This window comes from Rhinoraja longicauda, chromosome 15 (genome assembly GCF_053455715.1).
Source record: "Rhinoraja longicauda isolate Sanriku21f chromosome 15, sRhiLon1.1, whole genome shotgun sequence".
Lineage (NCBI taxonomy): Eukaryota > Metazoa > Chordata > Chondrichthyes > Rajiformes > Arhynchobatidae > Rhinoraja > Rhinoraja longicauda.
The window spans coordinates 8,055,602-8,075,962 of record NC_135967.1 but is presented as its reverse complement, the minus strand read 5'-3'; the positions used below and the strand labels follow the sequence as shown (position 1 = coordinate 8,075,962).

Genomic DNA, 20,361 nt, shown 5'->3' with positions numbered 1-20,361 from the left:
TCTCTAAAGTCTAAAGAATGTCCATAAATCCAAAAATAAATTGATCCACTATTAATTTTTCCCAGACAAGTTAATCTGTCATTGGACAAAAGTGATGAGAACATTTATATTGAAAAGATGCATTTATTTATTTGATAACATTATCTTAGACTTCTTTCCTTTCTTACTTATTACAACGCAGGAGGTAGTTATTTGCTGACTCCCAGCAGAACAATTCCAGGGAGCACAGTGGCACAGCTGCTGCCACACAGTGCCTGAGATCCTCACCTCGGGTACTGTCTGTGTGGAGTTTACACGTTCTCCCTGTGACCGTGTGCGGGTTTTCTCCGGGTGCTCCAGTTTCCTCTCACAACCTTAAGACTAATTGGCCTCTGTAAAAATTGCCTCTAATGTAAGGAGTGGATGCGAAAATGGGATTTCATAGAACTGGTGTTAACGAGTGATGAATGGTCGATGTGGACCCGGTGGGCCGAAGGGCCTATTTCCATAATGTACCTCGAAAATAAAATTCCATTTGTCCCATTCCATACCTCCTTGTTTTGCCAGCAACTTATTCCCTCTCACCTGTGCTCAACTTTTAATTATTTTGTCGCAAGCCTCTGCTTTGGGGTAATTCACTGTCGCCAATCAACCTCACAGCATACTTCTGAAAAGTGGAATAAAACCAGAATATGTGGGGTACGAGGGAAAGTGTGTAAACTCCACCGGGCACCCAAGGCCAGGAGCTGTCAGGCAGCAGCACTAAGCACTGTGCTACCATTACATGTTCAGTTTAGTTTATTGTCACATGTACCGAGGCACGGGAGAAAGCTTTTGTTGCGTGCCAATCAGTCAGCGAAAAGACTGTACATGATTACAATCAACAGTGTACAGATACATGATAATGGGATTAACGTTTAGTGCAAGATAAAGTCCAGTGACGTCCGATTAAAGATAATCCAAGAGTCACAAGTGAGGTAGATAGTAGTACAGGACTGCTCTCTAGTTGTTGATGGGATGGTTCAGTTGCCTGATAACAGCTGGAAAGGAACTGTCCCTGAATTTGGAGGTGTGCATTTTCACACTGCTATACCTCTTGCCTGATGGGAGAGGGGAGACGAGGGAGTGACCAGGGTGCGACTCGTCCTTGATTATGCTGGTGGCCTTGCCAAGGCAGCGTGAAGTGCAAATGTAGTCAGTGGATGTCACTGCATCCTCTCTGTTCCATTTGACCTCGTCTCAATATCTATTCCCTTTTTTCTCCCTCCATTAGAAAGTTAGGTCCTGTAATTGGAACTCCCATGAATATGATCACCGACACTTGAGAAGAGCACATGGTGAACGCTGTTTTGATCAATGTGCCATTGTTGCTCAGTGATCTGCTCTTAGTTAGGCTCAGAAGAACTTGCCAGGCACTTATGGCATCAGTTAAAGCATCAGAGACTGGCTTGTGTTTAGTTTAGTTTAGTTTAGAGATACAGCGTGGAAACAGGCCCTTTGGCCCACCGAGTCCGAGCTGACCAGTGATCCCCGTACAGTAGCACTATCCCACACACTCTGGACAAATTTACAATTTTTACCGAAGCCAATTAACCTACAAACCTGCACGTCTTTGGAATGTGGGAGGAAACCGGAGCACCTGGAGAAAACCCACGTGGTCATGGGGAGAACGTACAAACTCCTTACAGACAGCACCCGTAGTCAGGATCGAACCTGGGTCTCTGGTGCTGTGAGGCAGCAACTCTACCGCTGTGCCACCGTACAGTCCCTTAATTCAAGTCTGGCTGTCTAGGACTAAGCTGCTCTTCGAAACCCCCTGAATTCTGACTTATTGGCATTTTCTCTCCTGACAATAAGGCTCTTTCCAACTAGTGGCATCTGCAGAATGAAGAAAGGTCTTACCCGAAATGTAGCCAATTTGCAGGTTAATTGGCTTCTGGACGTTGTCCATGGTGTGTAGGATAGAACTAGTGTATTGGTGATCGTTAGTCCGCACAGACTTGGTGGGCCAAAGGGCTTGTTTCCATGCTGTATCTCCAAACTAAAAAAGATGCTCCTTTATCAATGGATCAGATTCCAACTCCCAATGCAAATTGGCTACATTTGTATATGTTACCAGTTGGGGAGCAAGACAGTGTGGTCAGTTGTTAATGTGTTGGCAACTGAGGAAACACTAAATATGTTGTAAAACAGCAACACCACTGCTGCGCCACCGTGCAAATTTAATTTTTAGGGGAGGCAGCTATTGAAGGCAAGCCACCGCTTGTGTTCCATTCCCAACTACATTGATAGTGGGAAATTAGCAGTCTGGAGTTATGGATGAAAACATTTGTTCCTTGAAGAACTCTAACCCAAACTGAAGATGACGCAGTGCTGGAATAACTCAACAGGACAGGCTGTATCCTTGGAGAACATGGATAGGTGATATTTCTGCAGACTGATTGTAGGGGGTGGGGTGGGGAAACAGAGAGAGAAAGCTGGAAAGGAGGGGCAGGACAAAGCATAGAAACATAGAAACATAGAAAATAGGTGCAGGAGTAGGCCATTCGGCCCTTCGAGCCTGCACCGCCATTCAATATGATCATGGCTGATCATCCAGCTCAGTAACCTTTACCTGCCTTCTCTCCATACCCCCTGATCCCTTTAGCAACAAGGGCCACATCTAACTCCCTCTTAAATATAGCCAATGAACTGGCCTCAACTTCCTTCTGTGGCAGAGAATTCCACAGACACACCACTCGCTGTGTGAAGAAATGTTTTCTCATCTCGGTCCTAAAAGACTTAAGCTGTGACCCCTGGTTCTGGACTTCCCCAACATCGGGAACAATCTTCCCACATCTAGCCTCTCCAACCCCTTAAGAATTTTATATGTTTCAATAAGATCCCCCCTCAGTCTTCTAAATTCCAGCGAGTATAAGCCTAGTCTATCCAGTCTTTCTTCATATGAAAGTCCTGCCATCCCAGGGATCAATCTGGTGAACCTTCTCTGTACTCCCTCCAAGGCTAGAATGTCTTTTCTCAGATTAGGAGACCAAAACTGTACACAATACTCCAGGTGCGGTCTAACCAAGGCCCTGCACAACTGCAGCAGAACCTCCCTGCTCCTATACCCAAATCCTCTTGCTATGAATGCTAACATACCATTCGCTTTCTTCACTGCCTGCTGCACCTGCACGCTTGCTTTCAATGACTGGTGCACCATGACACCCAGGTCACGTTGCATCTCCCCTTTTCCTAATTGGCCACCATTCAGGTAATACTCTGCTTTCCTGTTCTTGCCGCCAAAGTGGATAGCCTCACATTTATCCACATTATATTGCATCTGCCATGCATTTGCCCACTCTCCTCATCTATCCAAGTCACTCTGCAGCCTCCTAGCATCCATCCTCGCAGCTAACACTGCCACCCAGCTTCGTGTCATCCGCAAACTTAGAGATGTTGCATTCAATTCCCTCGTCCAAATCATTAATATCATGGCAGGTAGTAGGTGATCACAGGCAAGGAGGAGTTGGGGGGGGGTTGATAGGCAGATGTTTGGACAAAGGCCTGAGTTGAAAAAACAGAAAAATTTGAGACAAAAGGTTTGAAGAGTTGCGAATTATGAAGCCAGAGGAAGGAATGTAGGTAAAAGAGGAGGGAAGAAATAGGTGCAAGATCTAGTGAGACGGGGGGGGGGGAGAGAAGAAGAAATGGGAGTGTGGGGAAAGCAGAGGGGGAGGGTGCTGTTTAGAGGTTACCTAAATTTGGAGAATTCAATGTTAATACCGGTGGGTTATAAGCTACCCGAGTGGAAAGTGAGGTGCTGTTCCTCCATTTTGCGTGCGGCCACTTCCTAACCTAAACCCAACACGTATGGGCCTTTCCAACAATCTGATAGCTTTGTAGCCTCCACTCTGCATACTCTAGTGTGTACGAGTATAAGTGGACCTTCACGAAGTGAGCACACCATGCTATAAATGAGCTGCCAGAGGTGGTAGTTGAGGCAGTTCCAATAACACCATTTAAAAGACACTTGGATAGGTACATGGATAGGAAAGGCTTAGAGGGAGAAGGGTCAAACTCAGGCAAATGAGACCAGCTTAGATGGGGCATCTTGGACAAGTTGGGCCCAAGGGAACCTTTCCCTGTTGTATGACTCAATAAGACTATGATATATTGCTGAAGCAGATCATATCATCATATCATATATATACAGCCGGAAACAGGCCTTTTCGGCCCTCCAAGTCCGTGCCGCCCAGCGATCCCCGTACATTAACACTATCCTACACCCACTAGGGACAATTTTTACATTTACCCAGCCAATTAACCTACATACCTGTACGTCTTTGGAGTGTGGGAGGAAACCGAAGATCTCGGAGAAAACCCACGCAGGTCACGGGGAGAACGTACAAACTCCTTACAGTGCAGCACCCGCAGTCAGGATCGAACCTGAGTCTCCGGCGCTGCATTCGCTGTAAAGCAGCAACTCTACCGCTGCGCCACCGTGGACGCAAATAGAGCCATTTGTCTAAGTTACACAACACGACCATCAAAGGACAAAGAACAACAAAGCATTATAACAGAGGAGAACAAGGTGATATTACTGCTGGTGACCGGATCAGAGATGCATGAAACATTACTGAGTCTACCGCTACCCCAAATTGTTGCTGTATTCCAATGTCATTGGAATTTACTGAAATAATTCAAGTGTGGTGGGTTATTCCAGTGGATCTCGCATTGAAGAAACAAGGGGCTTTTCCTCAGGAAAAGCAATTCCTCAGGACATGAAGTTCAAGCAAGGAATAGGCCCATGAAGTCAGTAACGATGGCATGGTCTTTATCATCAAGACTAAGTTAGGTGAAAGCAGAAAGTGGATTCAATATAGGGATAGGTGCATTTCATCGAGGTGCAGGTTCTAGAGAAACCTAACAGCTGTTATAGAAGGTAGTAGGGGGCGGCACGGTAGCGCAGCGGTAGAGTTGCTGCTTTACAGCGAATGCAGCGCCGGAGACTCAGGTTCGATCCTGACTACGGGTGCTTCACTGTAAGGAGTTTGTACGTTCTCCCCGTGACCTGCGTGGGTTTTCTCCGAGATCTTCGGTTTCCTCCCACACTCCAAAGACGTACAGGTATGTAGGTTAATTGGCTGGGTAAATGTAAAAATGTAAAAATTGTCCCTAGTGGGTGTAGGATAGTGTTAATGTACGGGGTCACTGGGCGGACTTGGAGGGCCGAAAAAGGCCTGTTTCCGGCTGTATATATATATATGATAGGGAGTCACGTGTATAGTAGTGGACAGGCAAACATGGTGGAGTCAAGGGAGAATGCAATGACTGCACATTTATAGCCCAACAGCGGCAGTTGGTGCAGTATCAACAAGACAAGAGGAGTAATGGAAATGGGACTTCACAACAGTATTCCCACCAAACATGAAACATATGATGAAGATGATACATTTAAGGGCACCAGATCAGATGAGGGAGCCCTATATCTATGAATGAGGTCATCATGACGAGGTGCCCAGTGATGGGATGAACATGTACTCCTACTGTGGCAGGTCAAGGTGGTATAGAACACAGACTCTGCAGCACAAGAACAGGCCCATCGGAATCACATACCAACTTAGGAATAAGATGTGGATCATGACAAGAGTAGAATTAGGCAATTGGGTCCATCAAGTCTACTCCGCCATTTGATCATGGCTAATCTAACCTTCACTCTCAACTGCATTCTCCTGCCTTCTCCCTGTAACCTTTGACACCATTACTGAGCAAGAACCTATAAATCTCCACTTAAAAATACCCAATGACTTGGCCCCCACAGCTGTCTGTGACACTGAAGTCCACAGATTCACCTCCCTCTGGCTAAAGAAATTCCTCCTTATCATTTTAAAGAGGCGCCCTTTTATTCTGAGTCTTTGCCCTCTGGTCCCAGACTCTTCCACTACTGGAAACATACTGTCCGCATCGACTCTAACTAGGCCTTTCATTATTCGGTAGGTTTCAATGAGATTCCCCCCTCATGACCAAGTCGTGGCTGAATCAGACATTTGGGTATCTGAGGAAGCGGTTGGATGTAGCCGTCCCTCGTAGTCATGAGCTATAAAGTGGAGGAAGGAACTGCAGAAGCTGGTTTACACTGAAGATAGACTCAAAATGCTGGAGCAACTCAGCAGGTCAGGCAGCATCTCTGGAGAAAAGGAATGGGTGACGTTTCGAGTCGAGATCCTTCTTCAGAGTAAGAGTCAGGGGAGCTCTGACACTCACTCTCAAGAAGGGTCTCGACGCAAAGTTCCTTTCTCTCCAGAGATGCGGCCTGACCCACTGAGTTACTCCAGCATTTTGTGTCCATCACGAGCTATAAAGTTGCAGATGTCATAATGGGAGCAGACTGAATTATGTCACTTGCATTGATTGAATGTTATTGAAAGGAGGAGACCTGGAAGCCAATCACTCGTGGTCTGAAGAAGGGTCTCGACCCGAAACGTCACCCATTCCTTCCCTCCAGAGATGCTGCCTGTCCCGCTGAGTTACTCCAGCTTTTTGCGTCTGTTTTCGGATTAAACCAGCATCTGCAGTTCCTTCCTGCACACTCTCTGGAGAGTGCAGGTCACCGATCAGATGGGACTGGAAAACCTCAAGATGCATGTTCAAGAGAGCCAGGCTGCCACTGAAATGAGCTAGTTATGGGGAAACAGTGAGCTCATAGCTACAATGATATGGTGCGAGGACAGCAAGGAGCAGGAATTTACAGAGCAGCCTTTTAGCGAGTTGAAGGAGTATTTCAGAAACACTGGGAGATTTAGCAGGTGCGAGTATCTTCGAGCGGTTCAAAGCAAGCTCTCTGTAAAACGTGGACAAATAAAAATCATTAGATGAGGCTGGGAGGTTCATAGGGACAAAATGACAATCTTCAGGAAATGTTGGAATAGTCATAAAGGTATAAGAATATAGGAAGGAGGAGTAGGGAAACAACTGCAGATGCTGGTACAAATCGAAGGTATTTATTTCACAAAATGCTGGAGTAACTCAGCAGGTCGGGCAGCATCTCAGGAGAGAAGGAATGGGTGACGTTTTGGGTCGAGACCCTTCTTCAGACTGATGGAGGAGTAGGTCTTTTCAATTCACTTCTACCCAATTGTGGACATTGGACTTTGTCTGTGGAACTGTCAGGCGACAATGCCGAGAACTACATCCGGAACTCTGTATCTTCCCCTTTGCTCTTCCTATGGTACTTGAGTTTGACTTGATTGTATTTATGATATGTATTATCTGATAGCATGCAGAACAAAGCTTTTCATTGTACCTTGGGTCATGTGACAATAACTGTCTTTTGCATCCAGCTGAATAGAAAAGGAAGCTTCTGGGATGGGCTCAGGGAAAAATTTCCAACAATATAGAGTGGGACAAAGAGCAAGGCAATGTCTTAGAACAGGAAGTCAAAATGGACGAGTTGAGGGGAGGAAGCAGAAAGATAATGCCAGGTGTAGTTGTAAAGAACTGGTTGTTAAAACCTGCTACACAAAATGAAGCTGCTCACCTCAACATAATCTTCAAGGATGCCATGGATATTGGCGTTCTCGGCTCTCCATGGGGTCTAGAGTCTTGGAAGGTTGCATTGATTGAACTTGAGAAGGAAGCGAAAACAGTAAATGCTGGAAACTCTCAACAGATCAGACAGCATCTGTGGAGAGAGAAACAGAGTTAATGTCTCAGGGCAATGACCTTTCTTCAAAACTTTGGCTTTCAGGTCATCAACCTGAACTGTTAACTCTGTTTATGCTCCAGCAAAGCTGCCCGACTTTCTGACTGTCTCCAACACTTTCTGCTTTTATTTCAGATTTCCAGCATCTGCAGCTGTTTGCTTTTTTAAGGATTAGTTGGCCGCGGCTTCAATGTTGGACTGGAACCAAAGTACAGGAGTGAAGAGCACCTTGTTGTGGAAAGTACTCGACATGAATGACACCATGTCAGACTTGATGGTGAAACAGTCAGCCTGGTAGATCTACATAATGACAGGGCACTAGTGTCTGAGAACAGCTGCTGGTTACGTTTGCATGGTACCAAAAAATGTAAGAAGCTGATCCCCTTTCCCAGATCTCCCACTGTCTTCCTGTCTCCACCTATATCCTTCCTTTGTCCCGCCCCCCTGACATCAGTCTGAAGAAGGGTCTCGACCCGAAACGTCGCCCATTCCTTCTCTCCTGAGATGCTGCCTGACCTGCTGAGTTACTCCAGCATTTTGTGAATAAATACCTTATTGGGAACAGAGTCTCTTCCTGCCATCAGTTTTATATTGGTTGATAAAAGCCTTGACAGGCTGTACTCTGGGTTGGGATGGGGACTACTGTGGTGAAACATAATACACCAAGAAAACATCTGTCATGAACATATTTGACCTCATTCACTTCCAGAAATTTGCTGCCTTGTCAGAATCATTGCTAAAAATCTGACATTGAGATTAGTGATGGTGCACGGAAGACTAAAGTGCTTTTTCATTGGCAATTTAGCCGTTCTTTGGGGATGTCAGCAGTGTAACAGAGTATTGTGATCCATCTGGCAGTGCCACTGGGTACCTGATGTAGAGGGCATCTCAACTCAGAAGGGGAAAAAGTAAAACCAGGAATCATCTCCAAATCAAATTATTTGCTGCAGTTAGGAGCTTCTGCCAAGGTTGTGATTACTGAGACATCTGCCCACCAAACTGTCACTCCAGTAACATGTCAGCCTCTTTCTTCAACCATGCAACGCTGTGAACATTACACTTGGCTTCCCACTGCTGTGCGAGGACAGCTGTTGGACTTGCATTTGACAGCGGATGTTGTTTTTAATATACGACGCATATCATGGCAATGTATTGATAGCCAAACATCCAGAAAGAGCATCTACACTAATCCCATTTTCCTTAATGCTCATAGCCATCTGGCCGTGCCAGTTCATAAACGTCTAAATTCCTCCTCAAAGTCCCTCTAAACAACCTGCCCTTTGCCATAACCCTCCGCCTTTCATTTTTCTACACCTCTGCCATGACAGATATCTCTCTGCACCCCCATAATCTTGTTGACCAGTCAGGTCCCCACTTGGCCTCCTCTGCTCTTGGGAAAATAAACCTAGCATTTCCAGTCTCCCCTCCTCACTCCATCCCAGACAACAACAGTGCCGGTGAATCTCCTCCGCATCTCTCCATTGAAATTATTTCCTCCCTATAATTTGGTGCCTAAAATGCATTTGGGAGGGTGTTGGTGTGCTGCCGTCAGGAATAGATGCAGTCTTTCGAATGAAGAAACTGTCATCGAGATGTTGGAGAAGGACTTCTGGATTTATGTTCAGTGACCATGAAGAACTAGTGATATATTTGCAAGTCAGGATGGTGTGCGACTTGGAATAGAGCTTGTAGGTAGATTAGATTAGTTTGTCATATACATCAGACTGCGATAAACCTGTACCCCTTGTCCTTCTAGATGAATCAGGATGCAAGTTTGGGAGCACATTGGTATCTCAAAGCAATGACTAACAGTGGCCTGAAACATGTTCTGCTTGCAAAATGCTAGCGATACACAATTACAGTTGAGGTCCAGTTGAATGAAATGGTTGAGCAGCAGACAATTGGGCTAAATATGGGCCAAACATAGGCAGGCTGGACTAGTGTAGATGGGGCACCTTGGTCTGAGTGGCCAAGCTGGGTCAGAGGGCCTGTTTCCAGGCTGTATGATTCTATGACAATTACAGAGAGAACAGTCTGTTATTATTCTCATAATGTAATATTAACTGTTTCTTTCCCCACATATGCTGCTTGACGTAGCATTTTCCAGGTGAAGGGCTCAGGGGATCTTATAGAAACATATAAAATTATAAAAGGACTGGACAAGCTAGATGCAGGAAAAATGTTCCCAATGTTGGGCGAGTCCAGAACCAGGGGCCACAGTCTTAGAATAAAGGGGAGGCCATTTAAAACTTTTTCACCCAGAGAGTTGTGAATTTGTGGAATTCTCTGCCACAGAGGGCAGTGGAAGCCAAATCACTGGATGGATTTAAGAGAGAGTTAGATAGAGCTCATGGGGCTAGTGGAATCAAGGGATATGGGGAGAAGGCAGGCACGGGTTATTGATTGGGGACGATCAGCCATGATCACAATGAATGGCGGTGCTGGCTCGAAGGGCCGAATGGCCTCTTCCTGCACCTATTTTCTATGTTTCTATGTTTCTATGATCCGAAACATCACCTGTCTATTTTCCTCCACAGATGCTGCCTGTCTCTGACTTCTCATATTAGTATGTTTCTTTGCTCACACCATCTGCAGATTTTTGATTTTAGGTCTGTCATTGTGACTTTACTTAGGTAAGGTGATCACTTAACTGCAGTCTTGGTATTCCCAGATGTTCGCTAATTAATCAGCTCAATATCCTTCCTGAGGTTAGGTTTCCAGAAATGTATACAATATTATAAATAGTACAACAGCCTCTCTGGATGTGCACTCTGTTCGTCTGTTAATGTAAGCTTGATGTACCATTTTTAAAAACAGTCACACACAATACCGGCAGTTTCACATGTTCATATATCAGAAGCCCTGTGGGAGGGGAATTGCCTTTATTAATAATTTTAGTGAAAAAAAACCCAATTTAATCTTCAGCAGAATTCTATTTCCAGTACAATCAATTTCAACCTACGTCTCCTTAATCAGCACAGGCCAGCGCTCCATTTAAACATCATCTCTTTTCCCCTTTAATTCAATACCAATTATCTTACACAACACATTGCATCAATCTCCTTTTGTCTAGATATCTAATAGATCTAAATCCTCTAAATGTGCTTGCAATATTTCTGATTATTTAATCTACATCATTTTGATATTCAGGGTATATTCTGAGACAGTTTACCATACCTTATCTAAATCACATACATAAATTTACTTTAAAAACACAATAATAAATCACTTAGGAGTCCACTTATCACTACTTTCCCAATTGCCTCGCTTCCACTCTTTTTAAACTTCATTTATCTCCAACTCATTGTTTTTCCTAAGTCATATCCTGTAGTTTGTTTAGGAAGGAACAGCAGATGCTGGTTTACACCAAAGATAGATGCAAAAAGCTGGAATCTCGACCCAAAACGTCACCCATTCCTTCTGTCCAGAGATGCTGCCTATCCCGTTGACTTACTCCAGTATTACGTGTCTACCTTCCTGTACTTTGTTCTTTGTCTCTTTTCCCCCTCAGAAAACATTCAAAAGCTTTCCAACAATCAAACATGCATTAACTGCAGTTTCTCCAACTTCAACATTAGCAATGTCAAACAAAGAACTCCTTCACATCACGTATTCGTGACCTCTCTCTATGCTGTCAGACCGAGTGGTGAAGAACATGCTTGGTATATTCACCTACATCGTTCAGGACATTGAGGCCAAGAGTTGGGAAGTCATGTTACAGTCGGACAAGATGTTGGTGAGACTTCACTTTGAATATTCCACGCAATTCTGGTAGCCCAGCTATAGGAAGGATGTCATTATATCAAAAGGCACAGAAAAGATTTACAAGGATATAGTGTACAAGGGTGTAGTCTCCATCTTCCAACCTACCTCATTGCAGGCCTTTCGGTTTTTTTCCTGCACTCTCTGTAATTGTAATACTATATCAGTGAAACACTATATCTGTCCTCCTAGCTCTATCTGTTGCACTTGTGTAAACCTTAATTGTACTCATGTATAGTATGATTTGATTTGACAGGATAGCTTTAGTTTTTTATAGTTTTAGAGATATAGCGTGGAAACAGGCCCTTCAGCCCACCAAGTCCGTGCCGACCAACCATCACCCATCCACTAGTTCCCAGTTTCACATCCTACACACTAGAGGCAATTTATAGAAGCCAATTAACCTACATGGATTTGGAATGTGGGAGGAAACTGGAGCATCCGTAGAAACCCCATGGGTCACAGGGAGAACGTACAAACTTCGTACAGACAGCACCCATAGTCAGGATCAAACCCAGGTCTCTGGCACAGTTAGGCAGCAACACTACCACTCTGCCACTGCACGCAAACAAAGCCTTTCAATGAATCTCAGCACATGCGACAAGAATAAACAATACAATAAAGACATGATTTTGTTTTCTAAAAACTGGGTGCTATAATATTAATTTCTCCTTCCAAACAGAGCAAAAATTAAAGCTCTGGAGGAATTCAACCAGTCAGGCAGCATCTGTGGAGTGAGCTAAGTGGAGTGAAATGTTTCAAGCTAAAGAGGTGAGGAGGGTAAGTGGAAGTGTGTGGGGCAAGAGCTGACAAGTGATAGATGGATGCAGCAAGCCTGGGGAGAACATAGTTGAAGAGCAAGAGAAACCATAGAAGGGGAGCAGAGAGAGAGGTTTGCGCAGAACTCCTGGAAGGAGGAAGAGCACTACTTTAAACTGGGCCGACTCTGAAAAGATTTTGCAACATGGAAGGTCTTGGGAGTTCTAGAATTGTGCAAAATTACTTCCAGATTTAATTTGATTTGCAAAGTTGAAGCTTTGTTAATCTTAACCTCACCTCCACGACTAACGGGGGATATTTTAACCTCATCCATCTTTGCATGAAACAGCAGACTCGAGTACTAGGCTGAATTTAGATTATATTGCAGCAACATTGCCACGGTTTCTCTTTCCACAGTTGCCCCTGGCAATCCATCATTGCCCGTTTTTATTGCAGATCTAAAGCATCCACAGGTTTTTAAACGTTTCCAATTGGTTTTTTTCCCCGCACCAGATGTTGATAACCTTCACCTGATCCTGCAATATTCCTGTGCTAGATTTAAATCTATCATATAAATGTCCAGACCAAGCATTATTTTTATTTTATGAGTGCAGTGCCTCAAGGTTTTTTTTCCCACAAGATGGAGCAGAAAAATTGACATATTGAGCCAAAAGGCAATATTTGATGGCAATGTTGGCCAAAAGGCAAAGAATTCAGAAACTGTAACAGAGGATCCTGGGATTGCAGGCAAGGATGAAGATGACGAGTCTTCATTGTCTCATCCAAAAGGGTTACCCCACGACAATACCAAATCTGGACCGTAGGCTTAAATTTAAACCAAAGTCAAGGCTCATACACAGCATTCTCAGCCCAAGCTGACCCCAACAGTCCTTTCAGGTGAAGCAAAGGTTTACTTGCACCTCTCCCAACCTCATCTACTGTATCCAGTGTGGGCTCCTATGTATATGAAACCAAGAATAGACTTGCCGATCATTACACTCAGCCCAACTTGGCATACACAATCTCCCGTTCACCACATATTTTAACACCCCGTCCCTTACTGACCTTTCTGCCTGGGCCTCCTCCATTGTCAGAGAGGCCACATACAAATTGGAAGAACAGCATCTCATATTTTGCTTGGGCAGCTTACAACCCAGAAGTATGAACGCTGTCTCTCTAATTTCAACTCCTGCATTCCCTCCCATCCCCTCCCCTCTCCCCCCCCCCCCCCCCGCCCCACCGTAATCGTCCTACCAGTTCCACTGTTGTCATCCTTGTATCCCTCTTGTTATCACACCTTGTTCAGCCAACAATGGGCTCCACACTTCCTGAGTTCATCTGTTGCTGGCCCTATTTTGTTCTGGCCTTTTCTCACCACCGGTTTATTTCCCCTACCTCTACTTTCACTCTGAAGGGTTAAAACCGACCCAAAACATCACCTACACTTTCTCCATAGATGCTGCCTGACCCACTGAGTTACACAATCTTCCATAACACCTCATAGTAGCTCACTCTCTCTCAAACCACCCAAAGAACTCAGCTATATCTGCGTTAGTGGAAACAGGAGTTTGTAAAATTATCGTTTATCCGAGACGTGGTGAGGCCACGTTTGGAATATTGTATTCAGATTTCACCATCCTGCTATGGAAAGGATGTTGTTAAGCTGGAAAGAGTGATTTATGAGGTCTTTGCCAGGATGTAATGGCTGGACGAGGTTGGGCAGGTTAGGACTTTATTCTTTGGAATGCAGGAGGATGAGGTGATCTTATAGAGGTGTAAAATATCATGAGAGGAATAGATAAGGTGAATGCAAAGTATTTTGCCCAGAGTAGGGGAAATCAAGAACCAGAGGACATAGGTTTAAAATGAGAGAGGAAAGATTTAATAGGAATCTGAGGGGCAACTTTTTCCACACAGAGGGTGGTGTGGTGGGTGTATGGGTAGTTGAGGTACCTAACCACGATAGCAGTTAAAAGAAATTTAGTACATGGATAGGAAAAGCTTAGAGGGGTAAGGTCCAAACGTGGGCAGGTGGGACGAGTGTAGATAGGGCATCCTGGTCAGCATGGGCAAGTTGGGCTGAAGGGCCTGTTTCTGTGCTGTATGACTCTATGACTATAATATTTAACCCTTGCTAATAAGCCAGTTGACCTTGTTAAGGAATGGTTCAAAGTATGAAGAGCACAATTGCATGTAATAACTAAACCCATCCTGCTCCATCAGCCATACCCTCGAGTGTTGAAACCTTTGTTGAAACCTTGTGACTGGGAAATAAAAGAGCATTACTTTAAGATGACAATCATGGAAATGAAAATTACATATCAGTATGAATAAAAATGATGGTATTTATAATGATACTGGAAAATGTCATTTGGCAAATCATGTCTCTGTAGAAAATAATTCCATCAGTCCTGTTCCCCTCTCCTTATACCCTGAACTCATGCATCTCACACTCATGCCCATTAACTCCCTTTGATTTTTTATCTCTTTAATCAATTCTACAGATGTACCACAGAAAGCATACTGTCAGGTTGCATCACAGCTTGGTTTGGGAACAGCTCTGCCCAAGACTGCAAGAAATTGCAGAGAATTCTGGATGTAGCCCAGTCCATCACACAGACCAGATGCCCCACCATTGACTCCATCTGCACTTCACACTGCCTCAGAAAAGCAGCCAACATATTCAAAGACGGATCCTACCCCTACTCCCTGCTCCTGTAGGGCAGAAGATACAGAAGCTTGAAAGCACGCACCACCAGACTCAGGAACAGCTTCAGCTCCATCTGTTATCAAGCTTCTGAATGTCCTTCCATTAGCTAGGTCTGATTCACCTCTACCCCATTGTATGCATTGGATTTTATCTGTGGAACTGGTGCACTACAATATTCCGCACTCTATGTCTTCCCTTCGCTCTACCTATTGTACTCAAGTTTGACTTGTTCGTATTTATGTACAGTATTACCCAATGTGATTGGATAGAATGCAAAACAGAGCTTATCACTGTGCCTTGGTACAGACAACAATAATAAACCTAAATCAATGTTCGGAGGTAATTTACAGCAGCCAACTAACCCGCCTGAGAAGGAGGGCCAGTATCTGGAGGAAACCCAAGCAGTCCCAGAGAGGACATGTAAACTCCTCACATTATGATACAAGGTCTACTATCTAAAGTGTAATCTCTTTTGCTCTCTGACTGACTTGGTGATCATTTCCAGCACGTTCTGTAATTTTTTGTGACAATCACATTAATGCATTTCATACATTTTTCCTGGTACAAAGGACATTGTATCACCAAACAAAAAGTGATTATGAATTCAAAATTTAATTTGGACTTTATTGTGAACAGGATTGGAAAACCAGGTATGTGGACAGTCGAGAAGTCAAGAGTGTTTAACTGTTATAGGTACTGACAGTGGAACAATGAAATTCTTACTTGCTTCAGCTTAACAGATCTGTAAACAGAATAAATACAGATATTACCTAAAAAGGGATCTAGTTGCTGTAGAAAACTCCAGGGATGGCAAATTTATTAAATCCGGAACAAGAGGTGATTGTATTTAAAACTTCCAAATTTCACACAGGACTCAGCAGGTTGGATGCAAAGAAGATGTTTCCCCTGATTGATGAGTCCAGAGCCAGGGATCAAGATCTCAGAATAAGGTGTTGGCCACTTAGGATGGACTGAGAGCGGTGAAACTTTGGAGGGGGCTGTGCAGGCTCAGTCTTTGAGCTAACTCAGAACAGAGATAGACGGACCTCTGGATATTAAGGGAATCAAGGGATAGGGAGGGGGTGGGTGGAAGGAGATAGTTCAGGTAAACTGCGTTGCAGTGAAAAATCAATCATGACCTTGCTGAATGGCAGATCAGGTCTGAGAGGCCAAATGCTAGCTCCTTTTTCTTACATTCCTACGTTATGGTATTTGAAATACCCAAACTAAAATGATAGAGGACAATGAGAAACTGGCTTTTAATTATCTATTTAATGCTACAAAATGATTCCCAATGCCTGTGGAAAAGTCTTTTCATCCACCACTGGGGCTTTCTACTCTGCTGCACCATAAAACATTTGGTCGGGGGGGGGGTTCCATAGACTTCAGTGCAACCAAATTTGCAGGGCAAGTGGAGTTGGTATTGTCACCCCTCCTTGGCACTTGGAGGCAAACCTTTCTCCCTGATGATGCCAGCTTGTCTCAAGTGGAAGTCTCAGAGGAAATAAAACTGAAAGTCGTCTTCAGGAAGCCTTCCAGCTTCTCACCCACCCCACAGCAGCAGAGGATAAGTGACTACAGTTCAAAGTCAAACAGATAAAGATTTTACCAGGGGAGGTGGAAAAGAACAAAGAATCGCTATAAGCTTCTCAAGTTATGATGAGCTTACAGCTTCACGGAGTGCTTCTTCTGAAGCAACATACATTAAACAAATGTGGTTTCCAACACCTTAAATTCCTTCAGAATGTCCCAGGCAAGCAGATCATCCATTAAACAAAACTCTGCTCCTCTCTTCACTTCTGACCCTTTTACAATTATCACACCCAATGTTCATGGGCCAGCAGATGAAATGATTTGTATTCAAGATTAGTTCCCCGGTAACTTTCATTCACATTTCCGATTCTTATGTAAGATGGTTATCAGAAATACACGTACTGGAACAGAAAGGTGTGTGATTGATTTCAATGGAAAACCTTCAACTTACCATCTGTCTTTTATTTTCAAGTAGATTTGATCCAATCAGCCCCAGAAAGGATCCAAAACCAAGCTGTAAATTATAACAAAAAAATCTATGAAAATGACATTACATGAAAAAATATCAAAATTATACTGTATTTACAAAAATCCAGCCAAACTAGCTTTGTTGCTGTACAGGAAAAATACTGCAGTTGCTGGTTTACATCGAAGGTAGACACAAAATGCTGGAGTAGCTCAGCGGGTCAGGCAGCATCTCGGGGGAGAAGGAATGGGTGACGTTTCGGGTCAAGACCCTTCTTCAGACTGAACCTTTGCTGCTGTACATGGCATTTGCATTTTTGATTCATCAATGGCAAAACCAACAACAAATGGGCAGCATGGTTGCGCAGCGGTAGAGTTGCTGCCTTACAGCACTTGCAGCGCTGGAAGACCCAGGTTCGATCCCGACTACGGGTGCTGTCTGTGCGGAGTTTGGGCATTCTCCCTGTCACCTGCATGGGTTTTCTCCGAAATCTTCGGTTTCCTCCCACACTCCAAAGACATACAGGTATGTAGGTTAATTGGCTTGGTAAATGTAAAAGTTGTCCCTAGTATGTGTAGGACAGTGTTAATATGTAGGGATCGCTGGTTGGCGTGGACCTGGTGGGCTGCAGGGTCTGTTTCTGCGCTGTATCGCTAAACTAAAATAAACTAAAATGGTTAAAAATCTGGTTTGGTAAAACATGTAGTACTGTGAATTTCTCTAGTTCTGTACAAGGACAATCCAGACGAATGCAAGGTGTTGCAATTTTAAAGGTCAAATGCTAGAGTAAAGTTTACAGTAAGTGTCTGAACCCTCAGGAGCACTGATGTATGGAGGAATCATTGGGTGCAAGTCCATATGTCCTAAAGGTGGATAGGGTGATCAAGAAGGCACGCAGCAAGCTTGCCTTTAACAGTTGGGGCACCGAGTATAGAAGTTGGGAACTCAAATCGCAGATGTATAAAACTTCTTCAGTTAAGCCACATTTGGAGTATCGTGTGTCACTCTGGTTGCAACAATATAGAAAGGACACGGAGATTTTGGAGAGTGTGCAGAAGAAGTTTACCGGGATGTTGCCTGGATTGGAGTGTATTAGCTGCAAGTTGAGGTTGGACAAACTTGAATTCTCTGGAGTGTTGGAGGCTGAGCGATGATCGGATAAAATGAGAAGTATAGATAGTCCGTCTTTTTCCCTCCCAAGGTGGAAATGTCAAATAACAGAGCATAGGTACAAGGTGAGAGGCGAGAAAATGTAAACTAGATTTGCAAAGCAAGTTTAGTTTATACACAGCAATTGGTAGATGCCTGGATCACACAATCGTGGGAGGTGGTAGAGGCAGATTCCACGGCAATGTTGAAGAGGCATTTAGGCAGAGATGAACAGACAGGGAAAGAGGATACAGACCACATGCAAGCAGATGGCATAGATTGTCAACATGGACATGTTGGGTCGAAGGGCCTCTTCTATGTACTAAGAGGTGGCTATTTGGCCCATCATATGCATGCTGGCCAGTGATGGAGTTACTGCAACCATTTGCGCTTCCTAATGAAGATAGACACAAAATGCTGGAATAACTCAGCGGGACAGGGTGAGAATCTCTGGAGAGAATGGGCGACATTTTGGGTCGAGAACCTTCTTCAGACAACCCATTCCTTCTCTCCATAGTTTCTGTGTTGTAACATTCCATGTTATCTCAGGTAGGGGAGATGGGTAATACCTTCAACGAAAGATTAAAAAATGAAATAGCTACAACGAAATACTTTTATAATCTTTATATAAGTTTTTCCCTGATGAAATGAACTCTGGTGGTGCTGGCTCGAAGGGCCAAATGTCCTACTCCTGCACCTATTGTCTATTGAGTTGCTGCCTTACAGAGATCCAGGCTCAATCCTGACTATGGCTGCTGTCTGCACGGAGTTTGCACATGCTCCCTGTGATTGCCTGGGCTTTCTCCGGGTGGTCCAGTCTCCCACAATCCAAAGACGTGCAGGTTTGAAAGTTATTTAGCTTCTGTAAATTGTCCCTAGTGTGTAGGATAGAACTAGTGTACGGGGGATCATGGTCGGCACAGACACGGTGGGCCGAAGGGCCTGTTTCCACGTTGTATTACTAAAGCTAAAAAAAACTTAAAATAAACATGAAAATTTAATGATACTGACATGTATAAATATTCCTTATCAGATGCTTTTTCCAATTTCAATCAGTTCAACGAAATTGACAGCAATGCTTAAAATTCGGATAATTTGTGCCAATATTTGGCGTCACTGCCCTTCAGTGGCTAATTTTAAACACAGATTAAGGGAGATATCATGGAAGTGAATGGACAGAGTGCACTATGTCTCTGGTCTCAGATCATATATCACTCGAGCAGCAAAAGCTGCAGTTTCTGTCACACCGCAGGTCATCAGATGTTGAGAGACATCACCAACAGAACTGCCGAAACTTGGAACAGCACGGTGTCAGGAAATATCCCGACTATCCTTCAAGCTGCATCCTCAGTCCACATCCCACCATTCCTTCTTCTCCCCGTTCCTGTCATCCAGAAGGTACAGAAGCTTGACAGCGCTCACTACCAGACTCCGGCACAACTTCTTTCCCCCTCTCTGTTCTAACACTTCTGAATGGTCTTTCTAAAAGCTAGGGTACTGTCTGATTCACCTCTACCCCATTGCAGCATTGGACTCTGTCGATGGAACTGGTGCGCTATAACGCTGAAAACTATATTCTGCACTCTGCATCTTTACCTTTGATCTGTCTATTGTACGGACATTGCCGACTTACACAATAGCCGACTTGCGCAAACTCATACTTACGCAAGCAATTCTGTACTCAGTCCCTAGACCAGTAAAGGCAGTTTGTAATTTCTACAACACTGTATGATCATGCAAGTTTATACCAGAAACAAGCCGACAATGGCGAAGGTGCTTACCCATAAGGCTGCGTGTCGTAGAAAGTGCCCTGGAAATGCTGAGACTGTTAATACTCTCAGTGAGTTATTTTAGGCAGGGGATGGGGATGGTGAATCCACTTACGTAAAATCTGACTGACATAAGGGTTCACTGAACATACCCCTTACGCAAGTCGGGGAGCGCGTGTATTTGAGTTTGAGTTCATTGGATTTAATTTAATTTTTACATTTAGAGATACAGCGTGGAAACAGGCCCTTCGGCCCATCGTGACAATCTGTACTCTAGTTCTATCCTACGCATTAGGGACAATTTTACAGAGGCCAATTAAGCCACAAATCTGTCCGACTTTGGAGTGTGGGAGGAAACCGGAGCACCCGGAGGAAACCCACACGGTTACAAGGAGAACGTGCAAATTCCACACAGACAGCAGCCGTAGTCAAGATCGAATCTGGGTCTCTGGCGCTGTAAGACGGCAACTCTACCGCTGCACCATCACAATTTAAAAAAACTGTGTGGAGGGGGGAAAAATAGATCATCCGCAAACAAATGGCTGAGCTG

At 44.2% G+C, this 20,361-nt stretch overlaps 1 protein-coding gene across 1 annotated transcript in view; it reads right to left on the bottom strand.

Moving 5' to 3' along the window:
- Window positions 1-20,361, bottom strand: part of tmem255a (transmembrane protein 255A) — a 56,583-nt gene that overhangs the window by 34,169 nt on the left and 2,053 nt on the right. Inside the window, exon 3 of the mRNA XM_078412160.1 lies at window positions 16,879-16,941. Within this exon, the coding sequence (XP_078268286.1) occupies window positions 16,879-16,941 (63 nt within the window). The remainder of the gene's footprint in view (window positions 1-16,878; window positions 16,942-20,361) is intronic.